General features: G+C 36.2%; 1 protein-coding gene across 1 annotated transcript; it reads right to left on the reverse strand.

The window, feature by feature from the left end:
• Window positions 1-7,184: 7,184 nt before the first annotated feature.
• Window positions 7,185-11,120, reverse strand: LOC129437328 (endonuclease domain-containing 1 protein). Its single transcript, XM_055195471.2, has 3 exons — window positions 10,768-11,120; window positions 8,270-8,426; window positions 7,185-8,082 (listed from the first exon to the last, which is right to left on the reverse strand). The coding sequence occupies exons 1-3, from the start codon at window positions 11,062-11,064 to the stop codon at window positions 7,691-7,693; spliced, it is 846 nt and encodes a 281-aa protein (XP_055051446.2). The 5' UTR covers window positions 11,065-11,120; the 3' UTR covers window positions 7,185-7,690.
• Between the last annotated feature and the right edge of the window lie 6,473 nt (window positions 11,121-17,593).

Below are 17,593 nucleotides of genomic sequence, written 5' to 3' on the forward strand. Positions count from 1 at the left end.
TTGTATTAAACATTTCCTTAAAAACCCGTCTTCTCTCTGGAATACAATCCCTAACTTTATTTTCTCTAAACTTGGTGGCCTGAATTTTCTTCTACTTTGTAATTATGATGTCACAAAAATTCCCATCAAACTCGCTAATTTTCATAAGCAGATGCTCTTGTCCTGGGCTCTAATATACAAACATAACTTTTCTCCACACAAATATTACTTATGGAACAATAAGAATATTCTCTACAAGAACAAATCACTTTTCTTTGATAACTGGTTCAAAAACAATCTTATATTAGTTGGACAACTTTTCAACTCGCATGGCAGACTTTATAACTACTTTGATTTTTTACAGAAATACAAAATTAATATAGCAGCTAATGAATATGTTATTGTTTCTAATGCTATTTTCTCTGGTGTATTTTTGTTAATGCAAGGATCTTCATTTCCATGGCCATGTACTTATTGTTTTAATTTAACTGACACAACAATTGGAGGTATATGCTTCTCAGTAGAGCAGCAAAAAAGAATTATAAAGTAAGAGCTCTCTTTCAGAAAGAATTAACTACAATTCCTTATGTAATACCTTTTTGGAATAATGTTGTGGAAGATATACCATGGGAGAAAGTATGGTCTTTGCCTCACAAGTATCTGCTTACCAATAAAGTAAAAGAAGTAACATTTAAATTAGTTCACAAATGTTACCCGTCTAAATCCTTTCTTAGAAGATATAAGCCAGACATTGAAGTTTCCTGCTGTTTTTGTCACTCGTCCGAAGAAGATGTTATACATTTATTTAGGCAATGTACATATACTGAGAAATTCTGGACAGAAGTCTTATTGTTTATTCAATCTTCTTTCGTTAGTGATTTCTCCTTTTGTTTTAAAGATGTCTTTTTTGGATTATTTGATTGCTTGAAAGAAAAGACAGGCAAATTTTATATAATTAATTTATGTTTCCTGCTAGCCAAATTTCACATACATAAGCAAAGAAGTATTGGATCCAAACCTCTGTTTTCTTTATTTAAAGATGATCTGGACAGGTATATGGAAACTATTCAGAGCTCTATTAATCCTAAAGCAATGAAAACTATATCTCTCTATTCTTCCTTTGTGTCCTTTTAATTTGTGTTCTTGCATTATTGTCCTCTATGTACTCCTGGCATTTTCTTTTTTTACTTTCTTTTTGTTGTTTTGTTTGTTGTTTAATAACTGTATCAATACTGCTGTAATGTGCTGTTTTGTTGAATAAAAAAAAAAGTCTGGCTCTTTTCATAGATTCAGCTCTTCTGGCTCGGCTCTTACGGTCCCACCCCTGCCTGCGTCTGAAGATTCGGCTCTGCTCGTTCGCTACAAAGAATCAGCTCTTAGAGCCGGCTCGTCGCGAACGACCCATCACTATAATACAGTTTTCAGACATTTCTCATCGTGATTGTTTATATGCATTTAAAACCAGCATTTTGAGGAGCTGAACGTTATATCTTGTTGGGATGGCGCGCGGGTATTTTCGTTTATAAGCTCAAATGAGCATGTGACGCGATATTCTTTTATGCTGCTGAATGATCTCCGTTTCAACGCGGTAAGTGATGAGCTAACTTACCTGATATCTGCTTCAGTCCAGTTTGCTGACATTTCTTGTCGTGAATGTTGTAAATCCCTCATTTTAAAGAGTTGAACCAACTTCATGTTGCCATGACACGCGTGTCCTCACTACGGCACGTGCGTCATTGTTTATGCGTCTCATTTATCATTTCCTGATTACTGCGTCAATCTAGTTTGCAACATTTCTCGTCGTGAATGTTGATATGCATGTTATCTCTCGTTTTAAGGAGCTGAACCATAACTTTTGTTGTGATGACGCACGCGTCCTCACTACGACACGCCCATTACGGCATTCTTTCGGCTTTTTGTTCACACACAGAGGGTTATCCGGGTATCTGACTAGGTCATCTTTCCGGCAACGATCCCAGAAGATTATCGGAACAATTTTTTGTTCACACAGACGCTTGTCTGGCAATTTTACGGGAATTTTCTGGGACCAAAGGTCTGTGTGAATGGGGTTATACATATATACAGTATATTAACCAGGAGCAGTGTGACCAACAACCTGACCTCAGACAGGCAGATGGCCCCTTCCAAAACATTGACCATCTATAGAAGATGGGTTGGGCCCTACAAACAGCTTTGAGCTTTTCCACCGGATTGATTCCATTTGACTTTTTTTACATCACTGAAACTAATAACACATTTTATTATTCAAAATGGGTATTCCATTGATCAATCTCAGGCAATTACTTCATATACATAGTTTCTTAATAGAAGATAGTGTGACATGACTCGGTGAGTTTCACGTCTTTGTTAAAGAAAGTTTAATGCATTTTATGAAGGATTGTTCCAGTGCACCTATTCAGCCATTATAGAGGTGGGAGGTGATAGAGCAAACACCCGTAAATTCCCGGGCCAGCATCATATGTCCAAATTTCAGTCAACACCATTCTATTTCATCATAAACAATCTGAAAACAGGGCTTTAAGTGTAAAATACCGAACTTGTCCCTTAAACTGTTATTGGATGATCCCCGTAACGTCTGCACCCTGTCCCAAATTTCAGCCAATCTCATCTGGTCTCTTCAGAAAATCTAGATGATCTGTCTTGCTGTTGAAAAAGTCCTGTTACCCCAAAACATTCTCCTCTCTGATATATATCTCTGATATGTAGGGCTCTATCTTACACCCGGCGCAATGCAGCGCAATGCAGCGGAATGCGCGACGCAAGTGTCTTTCGCTAGTTTCCACCCTGCGCACTTATAATTTTCACATTTAGCGCCACGTTGTTTAAATAGCAAATGCATTTGAGCCCCCTTTTGCACCCATGGGCGTTCTGGTCTCAAAACGAGGTGTGTTCAGCTCATTGTTGGCGCGTTGCTATTTTGAGGCAACTAAAATAGACTACGCAATTGACCAACAAAAACTTGGTCTAAAGTCAATGCAATATGTTTTTTTGTTATGTAAAGAGCGCATTAGTAATATGCGCCTATAAACAGGACGAAAATGCGGGTTCGCTTAACACAGACATGAATGCGCAGCAGCACAAAAACACTTTTAAATATGAAAGATTAAAGGATTGAATGTAAAAGATTATTACTGAGTCTCTTGGACATATATGAGGACCGATTATGAGACGTTAGAAGGCATAAAGAGCTGCTTCACCTGCAGCCTGGTAAGTAAAAAGTGATTTGCTTTAAACAAATGCATCTATTTTTAAATGTTTTTAAATGCTACCACACGGATTTATTGTATATGATGACTCTGTAACTGTGGATATGGTGAGAAACATTTTTAAGTAATGCTTAAAAAAAACTTGTGACGCTGTCCAAGTGCTGAAACGTGGGAAGAGTCGTTTGTAAATTCTTTATCTCCTGTTTGTTACAAATAAAGTATTTTTAGAGTACAAACCTTTTCTTACATACTTGTTAATAATTTTTTGATGAAATTGGATAGCCATACATTTAAAGCAATTAAAAGCCAGCTTTTTTACTTCCATGACTAAAAGAAAACGGGTTTTAAATGTTTTAATGAAAAATTTACAATTTCAATACAAGTGATAACACAATTATTTAACATTAATCTTAAACTGGGAATCTTCATCTAAAGTCTGTCATCTAAATAGGGATTAGACATAGCGCCAGCGCAACAGGCTTTTAAAGGGGATGAGAGCTGATCATTGGTTTATTGCACGATACGCCCAAAATACTCCCATTAATCATTAAAAAAATAAGACCAACCCTTTTCGACCATGCGCTCGGCGCACAAACCATTTTTCCCGTCGTTAAATTAGCAAAAGTGGAATCGGACACGCCCATTTAGACGTTGCGCTGTGCGCAGGGCATGAAATTAACACCCGACCACGCACCAAATGCGGGTGGATTTTGCAATTGGCGGGTAACACTCTCAATCTACTAGCCACATTGGCGGGTAGCCAATGCGAATCAGTGATGCGCGGGTCATTGTATGACCAACCCACTACCGACCGACATTTTCAACTTTCATAGATTCGGCTCTTTCGGCTCCAGCTCCGGCTCTACATTTTAGTGATGGCAGTCCGGCTCTTTTCATAGATTCGGCTCTTCTGGCCTCTACGGTTCCACCCCTGCCTGCATCTGAAGATTCGGCTCTGCTCGTTCGCTACAAAGAATCAGCTCTTAAAGCCGGCTCGTTCCCAAACGACCCATCACTATAACCCGCCCGCAATTGTTCAAAATAGTTTCAAACTCGACCGACTGACCGCGGCCTGAATATCATTAAAATATTTTTGGATGACTCGTAACCGGCACCCGCTCATTTCTTATCAACCTGCGCATATCACCGATGCAAATTGTGTGATTCATTGAAAGGATGCGCCTTCTTTTTCGCAACGTTCATGCGATTGGAAAGAAGATGAGGCACTTCTCTGACTACGTTTGGATGTGCGAGTAAGTATTAAACTGTTGGTGAGATGGGATGATAATACAATGCTGACATAGGCTACTGTACAATCGCAGTTGCACAGATGTGTAGTGCTGCTGTGATGGATCAGAACTCTTGATGTGTAAACTTTAGAGAGAGTTGCGCTACTATGCCCAGAGGTGGGTAGTAACGAATTACATTTACTTCGTTACATTTACTTGAGTACATTTTTCGGGTAACTAGTACTTTTAGAGTAAATTTAAGGATGGGTACTTTTACTCTTACTCAAGTACATTTCTAGTGAAAAAACTGTACTTTTACTTCGCTACATTCGGCGGCATTACTGCGCTACTGTCAAATGGTAATAATTAATGAATATATATATATATATATATTTAAAGTTTATAGGGCGTGTTCGAAAGTTGCGCGAAAAAGGCTGCGTCACTCTTTAGCGCGCGACCGCGAGGTCACCCTTTTAGCGCGCGCGACGCGTAGATGATAGGAGAAGCAGATGAGGGCGCGTGTGCGTTGTGCGAGTTATCGGAGGCAGATCATGCGTGGCTTCAAGATCGGTCTATGTTTTTACTCCAAGAGGTGAAAAAGAATAGTTTCATAATGTGATGCGTGCTTTGTTCAATAAACGAGCTGACATCTTAGCGTACAGGAATTCAAGATCCAGCCTGAAGTAAGTGTCACAGTATTGTCTATTTGAACAGTATTAATGGTCATTTCACGCACTGTCCGAGTTTTTTTGCCATATGCACTCTTGTGCAAGCGATTACAAATCCTAATGTAAGTTAAACCATACAAACAGCACGTTCACATCTGCACATTTCCATATCATTTCCCCACAACTAAACAAACTTAACAGCATAATGTAATGACTGCATTTATACACAAATCCGGACACCTCACTAATGTGTAGAAAATACATTCAAATAAAAACGGGATTGTTTTTTATCTAAATCCTTCCTAAAGAATGAATGAATAAAAATAAAATAATAAAGTTTGATTTGAAAGAAACATGTATTATATATTATAATAAATGTAGAGATGATTTGCAAAAACAGATAAGTTCCATTTTGAAAATCTAAAATGATCATTTTTATTAAGCTCCTGTTTATGTTCAGTAATTGCACTTTAATGGCAATGAAAATAACCTATTCATATAAAAACATGATAACAAACAGACACACACGTTCTTATTTGTTTACTGTTTGCATGTTTAAAGGCAGATGCTGACAAGTTTGTGTTGTGAACATGAAAATAAATACAGAGTTAACCGTCAGAAAAACATCTGTGTGTGTGTGTGTGTGTGTGTGTGTGTGTGTGTGTGTGTGTGTGTGTGTGTGTGTGTGTGTGTTTGAGATTTTTTCTCAAACGACACATTATGTGATGTTAATGTACCCATTGCAGGACTGAGATAGGCTGCTTACTTGTATATAAGCAGAACAATGAGACTCTTAAGGAGAGGTTTGTGAAAACCCTCCAAGAAGTCTGAAATTCAGTGCTTTTGCGCTACTTCTCTATCAGATCAGAAGTAACGAGTAACTAACTACTTGAGTAGTTTTTTCATCTAAAACTTTTTTACTCTTACTCAAGTAAATAATTAGATTGATACTTTTACTTTTACTTGAGTACATTTTTGTATAAGTACTTGTACTTTTACTTGAGTACAGATTTTGGGTACTCTACCCACCTCTGACTATGCCTTATACTGTAGTACATTAACATACATTTTGCGAATATAGTAATGAAAAACAACGTATGTGCAGCGTTTATGTGCGCAGTTTGTGCCCCCTCTGTCTCTGTGTGCGTGCGCGGGTTTAAGGGGACTCAATAGGGCACATCAGAGAGACGCGTTCCTAAAAGCATGCGTACATAAAACATTTTTGCTCTTGACAGGGCACATATAGCTAAACAAAATGATCTCAACAGTATTAATTTTCTAATAAAACATCTCTTTATGTCTTAAGTGTATGTATAGAGATTCAAAAACCAGTCTGTGCTGGTCTTAAAGAGACAGTAACCTCAATAAACCTACTTAAGTCTGTGTCATTAATGTTAATCAAACAACCTATGACAAAGAGAAATTCACTTTTGTAGCTCTGAAAAAAAATTATATTTAATTCATACAATAAAGACAGCGTTATCATTCACTATTCAGGCAAAAAAAAAAACTGGCTGGTAAAAAGTCTCTGTGGCAGGTGGATTTCTAAATCCACCTGCCACAGTGGCTGGTGGTCAAAAAAGTTAACTTCAGGCCCTGGCTGTGCGCTTTAGACAATGCGCTTAGATCGTTAAAATAGGGCCCATAGAGTGCATATGTGAAGTTTTAGCTTCTGAATTGAACATCAACGCAGACATGAATTACCTCACTGAAAAGTAAGATCCTATACAATAAAATCTTGATCGTAGATATAAAAATGAACACAGAAGGGAAGTTTAACACTTTGAAGCACAAGCAAACATGCTCAAAAAGAGGAACTGAATACAGTGGATTATATGAAAAACCATCAGGGCATAAACATGGGCTTATTTTAGTGCATGTGGATCTTTATCTCCAGATGAAGTAATAAATTAAACTGATGATTTAAATACATACATGCATGTGTGTGTGTGTGTGTGTGTGTGTGTGTGTGTGTGTGTGTGTGTGTGTGTGTATATATACACAAAATAATTACACACCGTGCACACACATATTATGCAAAAACAATCTTTTATTTTGTATGCGATTAATTGATTGACAAAAGTTTTATATTTTATTTTACTTTACTAATCTTTTTTGTTTAAATGTAGCTTAAATAAATTGATTGCAACCACTTACCTTAAAAAATTGAGTAAATTCAATGAGTCATTTTTTTCAGTGTACTTGGAATAAGACCTTTGCACTTGAACACACACACTGCAAGTCATGAACACACAAACACACCCAGAGCACTGGGCAGCTATCGGCAGTTGGGGCAAGGCCTTGCTCTAAGTCATCTCAGTCCCAAACTGCCGGATATGAGATTCGAACCGGCAACTCTCAAAGTTACCGGTCCAACTCTTTAACCATTAGGTCACAATAGGCTAGCTATTATTACAGAAGGGATTCATTTAAAACTTTACATTTACTACATAAGCATCTAAAAGTACATGCTTTACATATTCAATACAATCCCTATTAACCTTATAGCATCGTGTTGCATCTGTGTATTTTTCGGAAATAATGTTGATATGTATGAACACAACCAAATACTCAACAGATTCAAATGTCAGGCTTTGCATCGTCCACTGAAAAGCTCCCCCACAGGTGTATCAGAGTATTGCTGAAAGAAGTCAACCATCTCATCTAGGGTGTGTTCTACAACAACATTAAGCTCTGTATTGAGGGCAGTTGCAGCACCACTGAGAATAGGGCGGCCATTTTGATCTATGCAGCAGTAGGCGTTCCAGATGTACTCTGGGAGGTTCACCCGTTGGACGTTGTTCTTTATAATCCAGTTGTTAGAAGAAGGGACGACACCAACAAGCACGTAGGCCTGATGACAGTTTGCATTAAACAAGTCGGTAATTTTAGACTCGTGTAGGCGCCATGCATTCTGGTTTAGCTTGGGGTTTTTGGGCACTATGTTGGTCAGCGTAAAGGTGGAATTACGACCTGGAACTAACAGAGAGAGAAAAATAAACATTTAAAATTATTTAATTAAAAAAAGGTAATTTCAGGATAATATTTTTCTCCTGGACGACTCAATATGTAGCAATGTCTCATTCTTAATAACATTTGGCAAAAAAAGACTAAAATGTTTATGACATCAGTTACCAAGTGAAGGCAAATTCTTTAGCATTGATACCTGCATGATGTCCGTTTGGATTTAGGTGTCCGCGGTCAAATCCTGAGTTTGTGTAGTCCTCATCCAGCGCCTGTTTCTCTCCCAGGTAGATGCCAGGATTGTCCTTTGACAGCCAATAACCATCTGTCATTTCCCCAGACCATGTGTGGTTCACCAGCTGTTGCATTATACAACATAGGGTTCAGAAATATAATAAAAATACAAATTGAACTATTGGGTTTTAAACAACTTCAAAAAACATATCTTGGTATTAAATTATTCAATAATTTGGACAGGGGTTAGCAACACTTTTCACTCATTTGGTTCTGTTGGTTGAAAATGTTGAACTTAAATGATGAACTCTTAAAGACAACTTTTGCACCACCACAGCGTTCGTTTTTCTGTAGGTTTCTGGGTATGCAAAACCAGACAGTTGCATTAAGCATGTGTGAAATAAAATCAACATGAACGACATGAAGAATGCATGTTCTGTAGACACAACTTCCCTTCACAAGTTGTTGAGTTTATGAGTTACAAGAAACCTTTTGTAAAACGTAAAAAAATTAAATACTGTAGCAAAACAATCTGCGACAGTTTGAATACATGAGCATAAAGAGGCAAAGTTGAAAAGATGTTTTCCCGAATTGATTCCTGAATTTTCAGGAAACAGTCCTAACCTAAACCCTACCAATACAGTAACTTAGCTAAAAAATCTGAACGAAATACACTGTATGTGTTGCTTCAACTTAAAAAGAAAGTGTTCATGCTACCCTAGTTTTGAGTTAATTTAACTTAAAAATTAGGGCTGTCAAAATATTAATCATGATTAATCACATACAAAATAAAAGTTTGTGTTTGCATAATATATTTGTGTGTGTGTATTGTGTGTAATTATAATATATATACCTGTGATGCGTGGGTTGGTCCAAAATGAGTGGGTGCCTGTGGTCACCCGTGGTTACGAGTCATCCAAAAATATTTTTAACGATATTCGGGTTGCGGTAAGTCTGGTCGTTTGAAATAAAGATGCAAATTAACTATTTTAAACAATTACTACTAAAATGCGGGCCAGGAAGCAGGTCGGGTACAATATATACATTTGTTTTTTGCGGTCCAAGTTGCGGGCGGGTTAGTTGAAAATGTCGGTCAGGTGCGGGTTGTTTATACATTACCCCGCGCATCACTGATATATATCACATACATATATAAATTTTTTTAATTATTTATGTGTATATATATATATATATATATGAAGAGTTTGGTTCCAAAACGCGATAAACGCCATTTTTGAAAAAAATGAGTTACTGCCAAAATCAGTATTATATTAGGTCAGTAGTTAAAAGTAAATAATTAATTTTACGCAAAATCCAATACCCGCCGTGATATTCTGTCATCTTTTCTCCCTTTTTTCCCAAAATGCGACAAACGCCACTCCTGCTTTTTTACAGAACGCAATAAATCCATTTCTGATATTACAGCGGACCATTCACGCAATGTAAACAACCATGGCAGCGCGCTGAGTACACGGAGTCCTAATTTTCCTCATCTACTTTGTACTTCGTGATCAACAAACAAAACAAAATAATACTTTAATAGCATTGCCAAACCTGTGATGGTTTTCTGTGATGGGAAAGAAACGTAAGCCATCAACAGCTAATAATTTCCGCGAGAGGCACTCGGTTGCTTGTTCTCCAGACAGCATCAAGCTTCTTATGCTAAAACATTGTGTTCTTACAAAGTAAGTGTTTTGGTTAATGCCATTAATGTTTATTTTTTAATCATTGTATACCACTAGTCAACTAAATAAATATAAAATGGTAAAGATGAATGCACATTTATACATTGCTTTAATAGATTTATAGCATTTTGAAATAAAAAAACTGTCATGGATTTATTGCATTTTGTGGAAAAAAGAATTCGTTTTTATAATAAATCTTTGAAAATCAAGTTATGGATTTGAATTTTTTATGTTTTTATAACCTAAAGATGCTATGTGAAAGTTTGTAACAGAAAATAGTGGTTTTCATCTTGTCACTTTCTTGGTATAGAAAACACGTTTTTACCGAAATTTGTCAAAATGGATTTGTTGCGTTTTGGAACCAAACTCTTCATATATATATATATATATATATATATATATATATATATATATATATATATATATATATATATATATATATATATATATATATATATATATATATATATGAGATCATATGATCATATATTACTCATGATTAATCATGATTAATCTTTTGACAGCCCTATTAAAAATATTACTTTTAATTAAAAACAACTTTTAATTGTTTTTTTTTATTACTAGAGCTGAATTAACTCAGTTTTTAGGCAGCACATTCACATAGTTTTTTAAGTTAATACAATTTTTTTATAGTGTACAGTAATAGGTTGATTAGAATGGTATATAAGGCCCTAACCGTAAATCTAGCATTGAGCGTGAACCTAAATGAAAATAAATTGAAAGAACATAATGCAACAATGCTCAGGACTTTTAAACTGACCTGTGGCTCAAGAAACCAATTTTTCTCCCTTCCTCCTCCAGTGCTTGGCTCAAAGACATATGCTGAATAGACAGCTGTGCGGTGGTATGTGCTGTATAGTGTGGCAAAGTGATATGTGTTCAGAAAGCGCTGACATAAATGGACAACATCTGGCAAAGTTGCTCCAAAATCCGGGACCTTCTGCTTGTAGAAGAACTTCATGCACTCGGGTGAATCCCAGAAATGCTCCACCACTTCACCCTCTGTTGGGTCCAGAAACGTGCTGATGAGAACACACAGAGTGAACAAAATCTGCATAGTGCAAGAGAACGGGTACAACAGATGTCCCGCACCACTGGACTTACAGTGCTTATAACATCTCTCCTTTATCAGTCTTAATATTTACTTTATATCATTGTAGGCAAGTACTTATCAGGTAGTTCCAAATTTAGCACCATTTTGAGGGCGTAAGCAAATTAAATAAATTATTTACATGATCAAAATGGCTGTTATTACAATGATTGACTTTTAATAAAACACCTAATAATACTGTGGGTAGAAATACAATATTTTAAACTTGATATCTGTCTTTAATAAGACAAGCATGTGTTGTTAATTTATGGAATCATGGAGAAAACTGATCGGAGAAAGACTTTCCTAACTCCACAAATATATGTCAGGCATTTCATAAAACATTTAAATGGTATAATTTATTTTTCATCAATGCTCAACAATTATAAAAATGTCTATGACAGCACAAAAACAAATGTTTTGTAAGGTATGTTTGTAAAACTACTTAAATGTCCTAATGTATCTTAGGCTTAGTCCTGTATTAATCTAAATCTTGTCCAGGAAAACCACCCCTTAGTGTGCTAAGGTATTCCCTTACAAACATTTAACATGTTTTTACAACAGTTTAAACAAAAAAACATGGTTCCTATAGTTAAATCATGGCTACCTCAAATAACGAATACTGTAGAAAAACATGGTTTTGCAATCAATACACCAAAAAACATACATGGTTAAAGTTTGTAAGGCTTAATTACAAACATATCATGATATTTCTTTCTTTTTCTCTCTCTCTCTCTCTCTCTTTGCTTTCTACAAAGGTTGCATAATGTGTCACATAACCTTCATTTTCCAATGGCCGAAAGTAAACCCATGAGAGCAGCACAGGTGTCTGACCTTGCTGTAACCCTAACTAAACTAATCAATAGAACGTTCTGTGGAAAAATAAGCTTCAAAACAAGTGACCTCCAAGTTTAAATTTAGTGTTTTCCCTCCAGATTATGCATCACTAAATCAGTTTAAATAAGGACAGCTATCTTCCATGTGTTTACATGTTAAACCATGATTCCAGTATTAAAACTGTCAATATGTAAATGCTTCAAATGTTTATATAAGATTTATTTAAAGCTCACATAACACACTCTATTTCTGCATTTCTGATGTTAATCTGGAGTAGGCCTACCTATAGAGTAGTATTACATCCTTTATATCTCCGAAGAGTCTTTAGTTTAATCAAATTTATAAAAGAAAAATTAGCTTTACAGAATCTTTCCGATAACGTACAAAAAAATGTAGAAGGACGAGTTATACCCGAGGGGCAACCTTCCGATATCTCTAATGAAGCCAACACGGAAGTGACTTAAACTGCAATTCATCGACTGGCCGCTTGAGGCTGGCTTCAAAAGGGAGTCAATTCCCATAGACTCCCATGTTAAAAATGGCCAATTTTACAGTAGAAAATAATATGTTTACAGCCTGGTACAAAAAGTGTTTTTGGCCTATATAGCTAATTTTGCCCTTCATGACAACTGTGAGGGGGGTGAATTTTTTGTAACTCACCCGTTTAGATTATATTAAGCCTTAAACTACTGCATAATTAAGGGCGTGGCCGCTTGAGTGTCGGTTGAACAGCCACTGCTGTCACTAGACTCGCGCTAGGCGGGCGTGGTTTCACCTCAGCTTCACCCATGTCCCGCCTCTTTACCCATTTTCGGTTTTCCGCGAGTAATTCGCGGGGACGCGCGGCCAAGATGGCGACGGCAGGCAACGCCTACTTTAAGCTTCAAAAGCGATCTTCACAAACCAATGGGTGACGTCACGGACACTACGTCCATATTTTTTTACGGTCTATGGTTATACCGCGGGAGGAGGGAGTACGAATCATGCAACACTATACAACACTGTTAAATTTATGATTCGCACCTATTTCCAACATAACACAGAAGTCTTATTTACCGCATATAACTCATGACCCGGTTGGGACTTTTCAATGAAATCCCGCAATAAACAAACACACACACAAAACTCCGCTGCTACCCCGGATAATAAACCATATTCATTGTTTGAAATTAAACAAAGCTGTCGCGTGATATGATGTTTGCAAGTTTTTTAGCGTCTCCCGCTGATTGACGGGTGGGCAGGGTTTTCCGGGGGAAGTGCCCATATAAAGAAGTGATACATATAAAACATATCCCTGAAACGTCAGCTGGACCCGTAATCAAAAAAAACTTTCCGAAACTTGTACGAACCCTGGCGAAGTGCATTCGACACAGAAATACTCTGTAACACGCCCAACTGCTTTTTTGACACTTACGTTTAGCATGAGAAAACAACTCTATAACTGTGTTAATACGTCAGAATGCTTGAAATACCATTGAACCACCCCTTTAATTGTATTACTGTGTAAACATGTATTATAAAGCACAAAAATGCTATTGTCATAATGTATTCATTTGTCATCATTTATAACTAAAGCTCATCAAAATCATGGATTATAATGGTTTTCCTGGTCAAACTTGTTCTGGTAATCTTACTGGTTAAGGTAGTCAAAATGCATGTTAAGTTGGTCAACTAATGTGGTCAGTTACCTTCTGGTTAAAAAACAGCATAGTTTTAGAGTCCAAAATACTGCTGTGCTGTTTATTGTTAGAATAAAGTTTTGTACCTTTTCTATCATTTGGAGGGGTACCCTTAAAGAGTCATTTTTGTACCTTTATGGGTATACAACACATTGAAATGTTGTACCTTTTGGGGTGTACATTAGGGAAAATTTGTACCAGTTAAATTTTAGGAATATACAAAACATTTAACTGTACAAAACACAACACAACATTGCCACAAATACTTATTTTCTCTCCCATGAGTGTTTGTGAAATTGTTCTTACATGAAAGATCATTGAGATGGATATTAAGGCTTGTAAAAAAATATTTAAAAAAATATTTATTTTGTCTCATTGTGACTTTTGAGAAAAAAAATCATGTGTTTAAATGAAATAAAAATTCTTGATATGCATGTTGTGACTGTATTATCTCTCCCGGGGGCTCTTAACTCATAGCCAACACTAGATGGCAGAATAGTGACAGGATTCAATTGGTATTAGTAAACATGTCTACAGTCTTCACATTCCTTTAAAATATGTGCAAAGCTAAAAATAAAATAATTTTACCTACTGAGCTCATCATTATAAAACAGTGGTGAAATGAATTAAAACCAAATTTGTCTGAGATACCAAAACATTTTGCCCGCTGTAATATTGTTCTTAGCTTATATTAACAGCAAAAATATCTAAAATAGTATAAATATGTTTGGCTGAGATATGTATAGGATAATAAAAAAGGCATATGAAAATAATCAATATTTTTTATTTAAGTTCATTGTTTCAGCAGCTCTACAACAACAACAACAAAAAATAGTACAGTATAAGACAACATTGCAGTTTATTTTTATCTGTAAGCACCCAGTGAGCAACCTTCTGTAAAGGCAACAAAGACAGAAAAAAATATGCAAATGTTGGCTCTTTTTGACCGGCCAATCCTCTTAAATCACGAATATTTAGCCAACATCACACAAGTTATCTCAAGTCCATTCACAGGGATTATAATTCAAGTTTCATGGTGAACTATGAGATAATAACACTTTCTTAAATCTGTCTGTAACATCTTCACCATGACAGTCCCAAAGTGTAAACGGGCCAAATTCGCAGACCCTCCATCCGCTTTCTATTCTGTGTCCTTAAAGTCGATGCATTTCAGATTTATTCATACATTTCCAATATATTTATGCATGAGTTCTCTCCACTCATACCCTCCCCAACACACACACACACCCCATCCCATTACTGTAATCCATCACCCCAGCCCAGCATCATCCGCCATGCAAGCAGTCCCTAAGTTGCCATGGCAACCACCTCAGGCCTCAACTCATTGCAGCCGTGTTCTTATTGGAAGAAAAGCTCAGGCAGCAGTCTGAGGCTGTCTGGTGGATGTGGTAATTGGCTTGGAGTCTCCAAACCCAGAACCCCCCCCCAAAAAAAAAAAAACACACACACACACAAACTCGCACTTCATTCCGAGGCACAAAAAAAATAATTTGATTCAAGAATATAAAGCGGGACACATTTTTTATTACAAATCGAACATTATGGGCAATATTGTGGTCATGTTGCAAAAGAGTTAATGTTTTATATAAAAAGCTGGTATAGTAAGATATTAGACATATAGTGTGTTTGAATTCAGATGTGAGACATTTGTGGTAACAAAAGAAAAATGAGCACACACAGATACAGCTGGGAAAGAAAATCCACCTTAACAATGTTGATATTTTTACAAAACTAACTGTGTTTGAAAGCTGCTAATATTTGTAATTCAATCTCACAATTAACAGCTGAGCTTTATAGTACAGTACAATACAGTAAAATATGTCATACATTAAAGGTAATGTTCTAGCCATAGTAGAAAAAGATCAAGTCTTGTGTTATTTTTTGCATGTTTTCCATGTAATTTTGTTACATTTGTGATTTGTGATGTACTGCAAATGTGACCCTGCCTGTGAAAACCCAACTAAAGTCTTTTTATTTACGGTTTTCTGCATAAAATCATCTTAGACAATATTAAATATATTATGGTTATATTTTACACAATGTTCTTTACATTATATGAGTAAGGTCATGTCAAAGAATGAATTCGATGATAAATCAATTCGTGAAATTAAACTTTGATGCTTCTAATCTTAGATTAAGGGAACTAAGCTCTCACAATAGCAGAAATCTGCTCCTATTTGTGAATAAATTAGGGTAGATAAATAACAACACAATGTCCATTATAAACTAAGAACTGAACTATTCAGTTGCATGGGCATAAATCACGCAGTGACAATCAAAAATACATGTGCCGAATGATGACGGCAAGTTTAAAACTGCAGGGGGGCATGTCCCCCATGCCTCCCCCTCGCAGTTTTAAACTTGCCGTCACAATTCCGCACATGTATTTTTGTTTGTCACTTAGATTTGAGTGAAGTAACATTAACCCAATCACAAGTGAGCAGGCATCTTTCATGCACACGCATCTGTTCGAGATCAGTGCGGCGTCATCACAAACTACTATTTCACATGCTTTTAGGCATTGCCAATTTAAAGGGGCCATGGCATGAAAATCTGACTTTTTCCATGTGTAAGTGCTATGACTGGGTCCCCAGTGCTTCTATCAACCTAGAAAATATGAAAAAGATCTACCAAGTAACTTTGTTTTGGTAAACCATTCTCTAAAAGCACATTAAAAAATAGGTTGTTGAAATTTGGCTCTCCTTATGATGTCATAAGGAGCTCTTATTATAATAATACTAGGGATGCACCGATAGGATTTGTTTGGGCCGATACCGATGCCGATTTAAACAGACAACTTCTGGCCGATACCGATGCCGATATTAAACACTTGTATACAATACTATACAGTTGGTCTATTAGCTAGTTTATTTCTGCATCAAATTATTTTTACTGAACATGGATTAGATCTAATCAACATTCAACTGACCAACATAATAAGAGAGGCACAAATTAAGCTAAAACAAATATAATAAGACAGCATGACAACCTTCAAAGGTGATTTCTGCTATTTAGCATTTATTTGATAAACAACATTAACTCATTTTTTTACATATAATGGATTTCTTTATGCAGTTAATTAATAAACAATCGGTATCGGCCTTTCTCGTGCGATTGCCGATATGCCGATGGTTTCAAATTCATCAAAAATCGGTCGATAAATATCGGCAGCCGATACATCGGTGCATCACTAAATAATACCACCCCTTAATCTGCACTATCCAATCACAGCACTGCCATTTAGTGCAGAGAGAGCGAGAAATAATTGACAGAACAATTGAGTTTCGAATTCAACAAACCACCATTATGGCGATCAGTGTTTGCATTATCGGCTCATTTGCATTTTTGCACACACCTACAAAGTGTTAATTTTAACATGTTATAATAAATTATCTGTGGGGTATTTTGAGCTAAAACTTCACATATGTACTCTGGGGACACAAAAGATTTATTTGACATCTTAAAAAAGTCTTGTGCCATGGCTCCTTTAAACATGTAAGCCTCTAAGTTCATGATATCTTGTGCTTAAATGAAGATATTTATGCAAAACTAACCACCAAAAAATGCCATAATTATCCTCGTAAACACATTCTATGTCTTAAGTTTAATGTAAGCAGTTGAGAAATTAAACCAATAGTGGGCAAGCCTATTGGATTCATGCACTTCCTAATGTTAATCAAACAAAAGACAAAAAAATCGTTGATTTGTCTTGACTTAATTACTTTTGTAACTGCAAAAACTGCAACGTGTCTAAATATTTTTTATAAATTTTACTGGTGGACCACTGTATGAAGAATTTGTTGAGTCTAATATGTCACAGTTTACTTTATTTGGCTTTACTATATACATACTGTATATGTCACTGTCCCCCTCACTTATAAGATGCTGGCTACGCCCCTGCTCAGAAGTAAATTGTATTTTATAGTGCTGCCTCACAGAAAACATTACAGAAGACAAAA

This window comes from Misgurnus anguillicaudatus, chromosome 24 (assembly GCF_027580225.2).
Source record: "Misgurnus anguillicaudatus chromosome 24, ASM2758022v2, whole genome shotgun sequence".
In the NCBI taxonomy this organism is placed as follows: domain Eukaryota; kingdom Metazoa; phylum Chordata; class Actinopteri; order Cypriniformes; family Cobitidae; genus Misgurnus; species Misgurnus anguillicaudatus.